The sequence below is a fragment of the Orycteropus afer genome, unplaced genomic scaffold (assembly GCF_000298275.1).
Source record: "Orycteropus afer afer isolate SDZICR_OR568_19922 unplaced genomic scaffold, OryAfe1.0 scaffold00018, whole genome shotgun sequence".
NCBI classification, from domain to species: domain Eukaryota; kingdom Metazoa; phylum Chordata; class Mammalia; order Tubulidentata; family Orycteropodidae; genus Orycteropus; species Orycteropus afer.
The window spans coordinates 3,204,583-3,207,575 of NW_006921605.1; the positions used below are offsets into that span (position 1 = coordinate 3,204,583).

At 60.0% G+C, this 2,993-nt stretch overlaps 1 protein-coding gene across 1 annotated transcript; it reads left to right on the forward strand.

Moving 5' to 3' along the window:
- Positions 1-97: 97 nt before the first annotated feature.
- Positions 98-2,338, forward strand: CBX8 (chromobox 8). Its single transcript, XM_007959603.1, has 5 exons — positions 98-166; positions 554-597; positions 777-842; positions 964-1,030; positions 1,463-2,338. Exons 1-5 carry the CDS (start codon positions 98-100, stop codon positions 2,336-2,338), a joined length of 1,122 nt encoding a protein of 373 aa, XP_007957794.1.
- The last annotated feature ends 655 nt before the right edge of the window (positions 2,339-2,993 follow it).

A 2,993-nucleotide genomic window follows, 5' to 3' on the forward strand; every position in this document is an offset into this window, starting at 1 on the left:
AGAACTGACGTCAGCGCGAGAGTATTATGGTCTGTCGTGCGCTGGCTGCTGCTTTTCTGCTCCTGGAAGCGGCCAAGGAGGGAAGCGGCGAGTCAACATGGAGCTTTCGGCGGTGGGGGAGCGGGTCTTCGCGGCCGAGGCCCTCCTCAAGCGGCGCATACGGAAAGTAGGTGCCCTGGGCTTCGGGCCGAGCCCGGCTGGGCCCTCCCCTCCCGGCCCGCGTTCCCTCCCCCTGCTGCAGCCCAGCTTCCCTTCCCCCAGGTCCCAGCCGCGGCCGCGGCCGTGGCGGCGGCGGCGGCCCTGAGCCCAAGCGCTTTCCTTAGACTTGCAGCGATGCACAGATTGCATGGGTGAGGGGCGGGTGGGGGGTGAGTTCCGGTGCACGCACTTTGTGCAGCGTTCCATGCAGGGGTGATGCCGCGGGCGCGTGCCTTTGGCGAGGGGATTTCGTGCATTCATTTGGTGCATGCATTTTCTGCATGGATTTCTTCTGGCCTCGTCGTGCATTTCTCGCCGTGCACACACACACACATTTTTCCCTTTGCATCCGCAGGGACGCATGGAATACCTCGTGAAATGGAAGGGCTGGTCGCAGAAGTAAGTAGGTTATGTGATCCCCCGCCCCACACTGTTATCCGGGAGGCTCCTTTCTTCCTCTTTTCCCTCTACGTTGAGATAGTGTACGGTACAGCGAGAAAAGTTACGCGCCTCCCGCCCGCCCTCTGCCTGCCCCCTGCCCCCGGGCCTGATGTGCCCCTCTTCCCGGTTCCCTGCAGGTACAGCACATGGGAACCCGAGGAGAACATCTTGGATGCCCGCTTGCTCGCTGCCTTTGAGGAAAGGTACAGGCCTTCCCAGCCCACTGCTCACTCCAGTTGCCCTGGCCTGGAGCCAGCCTGCACTACTGAAGCCCCACTGGGTTTCCTTACGCACACACCCCTTCCTCCGTCTCCTTCTTTGCAGGGAACGAGAGATGGAGCTCTATGGCCCCAAAAAGCGAGGACCCAAGCCCAAGACCTTCCTCCTCAAGGTAGGGCGGCCTGATCCAGTGGTGGGCACCGGGTGTTGCAGAGTCCTCTGTGTGGGGGGGGTCCTGAGGGCTGGGAACCAATGGGCTGTCCACAGGCATTGCCTGTTTTTAGCTCTGGAAGGAGTCCCCTGATAGGATGTCACTAAGTCAGTGACAGTGACAAGAGGTGTGTTGTGGAGAGGGGCTCAGCCACACTCGCTTATCCCCACAGACACCCCCAGGAGGACATCGAATCCCATACACAAAGTGTGCTTCCTGCAGAGGGCCACTTGTGTGCGAGTGCTCTGCCTGTCCCCTAGACTGCCACCCCAAGAAGCCTCCCCCCCATACTTATACCCCCAAGGATGGAGGGAAGAGGGGAGGCCAGAAGAGGTGATGGGGTCTTGGGGGCAGAGCCCTGCTCTACTCTTGACGCAGCTCTCTCTTCCACAGGCCCAGGCCAAGGCCAAGGCCAAAACTTACGAGTTCCGAAGTGACTCAGCCAGGGGCATCCGGATCCCATACCCCGGCCGCTCACCTCAGGACCTGGCATCCACCTCCCGGGCCCGCGAGGGCCTTCGGAACATGGGTCTGTCCCCTCCGGGGAGCAGCAGCAGCAGCACCTGCCGAGCAGAGCCGCCTCGGGACAGGGACAGGGACAGGGAGCGAGAGAGGGAGCGAGAACGTGAGCGGGAGCGCGGCGCTGGCCGTGCTGAAGACAAGCCAAGCTCACCGGGTGACAGCTCCAAGAAGCGAGGCCCCAAGCCCCGGAAAGAGCTCCTGGACTCCTCGCAGAGGCCGCTGGGAGAACCCAGTGACGGCCTTGGAGAGTACCTCAAGGGCCGGAAGCTGGACGACGCCCCTTCTGGGGCGGGAAAGTTCCCAGCAGGCCACAGCGTGATCCAGCTGGCCCGAAGGCAGGACTCGGACCTTGCGCAGTGTGGCGTGGCCAGCCCCAGTGCCGTGGAAGCTCCGGGCAAGCTGGCTGTGGACACCTTCCCGGCCAGGGTCATAAAGCACAGGGCTGCCTTCCTGGAGGCCAAAGGCCAGAGCGCCCTGGACCCCGGTGGACCCCGGGTCCGGCATGGCTCGGGCACCCCTGGCTCCATGGGGAGCCTGTACCGGGACATGGGGGCCCAGGGAGGAAGGCCCTCCCTCATCGCCAGGATCCCAGTGGCCAGAATCCTGGGGGACCCCGAAGAAGAGTCCTGGAGCCCCTCACTGACCAACCTGGAGAAGGTGGTGGTCACTGACGTGACCTCAAACTTTTTGACCGTCACCATTAAGGAAAGTAATACGGACCAAGGCTTTTTCAAAGAGAAAAGATGAGGTGCTGGCCGGGTGGGTCCCAGAGCAGCAACCAGGAGGGCGAGGTAGCCCGTGGTTGGCGTAGTGCTTTTTGTTTCTGTGTGGGATGCAGCTGTCTGGCAGGTCTTGTCCCAAACATCACACACCCCAGCCCTTTCCATTTGTTCCTTCCCACCACCACCCCCTGCACCCCCAGTTTCTGTTGGAAAGATGATCTGTAGAGCTCTATTTTCTATTAGATGTAAATATGTTATTTAAGAAAAAATATCTAAATATATATATTTCAACTCTTGAAGTTGTTTTATTTAAGGAAGGAGATAGAGAAGGAGACTGTGTGGTTTAGTTGGGGACAGACAGGCTGAGCTGGCACAGCAGGGGCCCTTAGCACCCAGGGTACTAGGAAGGTTGGGGACCTGGGCCTCCCAGTCCTGGCACTGCTCTCTGAGGGTGTCTGCAGGGACTCAGCCCGTCCCCCCTCCCCTCCCCACCTCCCATGCCAGACCCCTGGAACCAAGGCCTCATCCCCATTGGCCAGGCAGGCCAACAAAGGGGGGGCTCCCCAATCCGAAAAAGGGGAGTAGGTCCTGTTTTTCTTTTCTTTCCTTTTTGAGATTAAGACGTTTATTAGGGGAAAAGGTTTTAATTGAAAAACTTTGTGGTGTGTGATGTTGAAAGT

Bases quoted from the DNA above. Each gene is read 5' to 3' on its own strand.
- CBX8 (XM_007959603.1), top strand. From the start codon at position 98: ATGGAGCTTTCGGCGGTGGGGGAGCGGGTCTTCGCGGCCGAGGCCCTC. The intron at 167-553 runs GTAGGTGCCCTG...TTGCATCCGCAG, and splicing joins TCAAGCGGCGCATACGGAAA to GGACGCATGGAATACCTCGT. The intron at 1,031-1,462 runs GTAGGGCGGCCT...TCTCTTCCACAG, and splicing joins CCAAGACCTTCCTCCTCAAG to GCCCAGGCCAAGGCCAAGGC.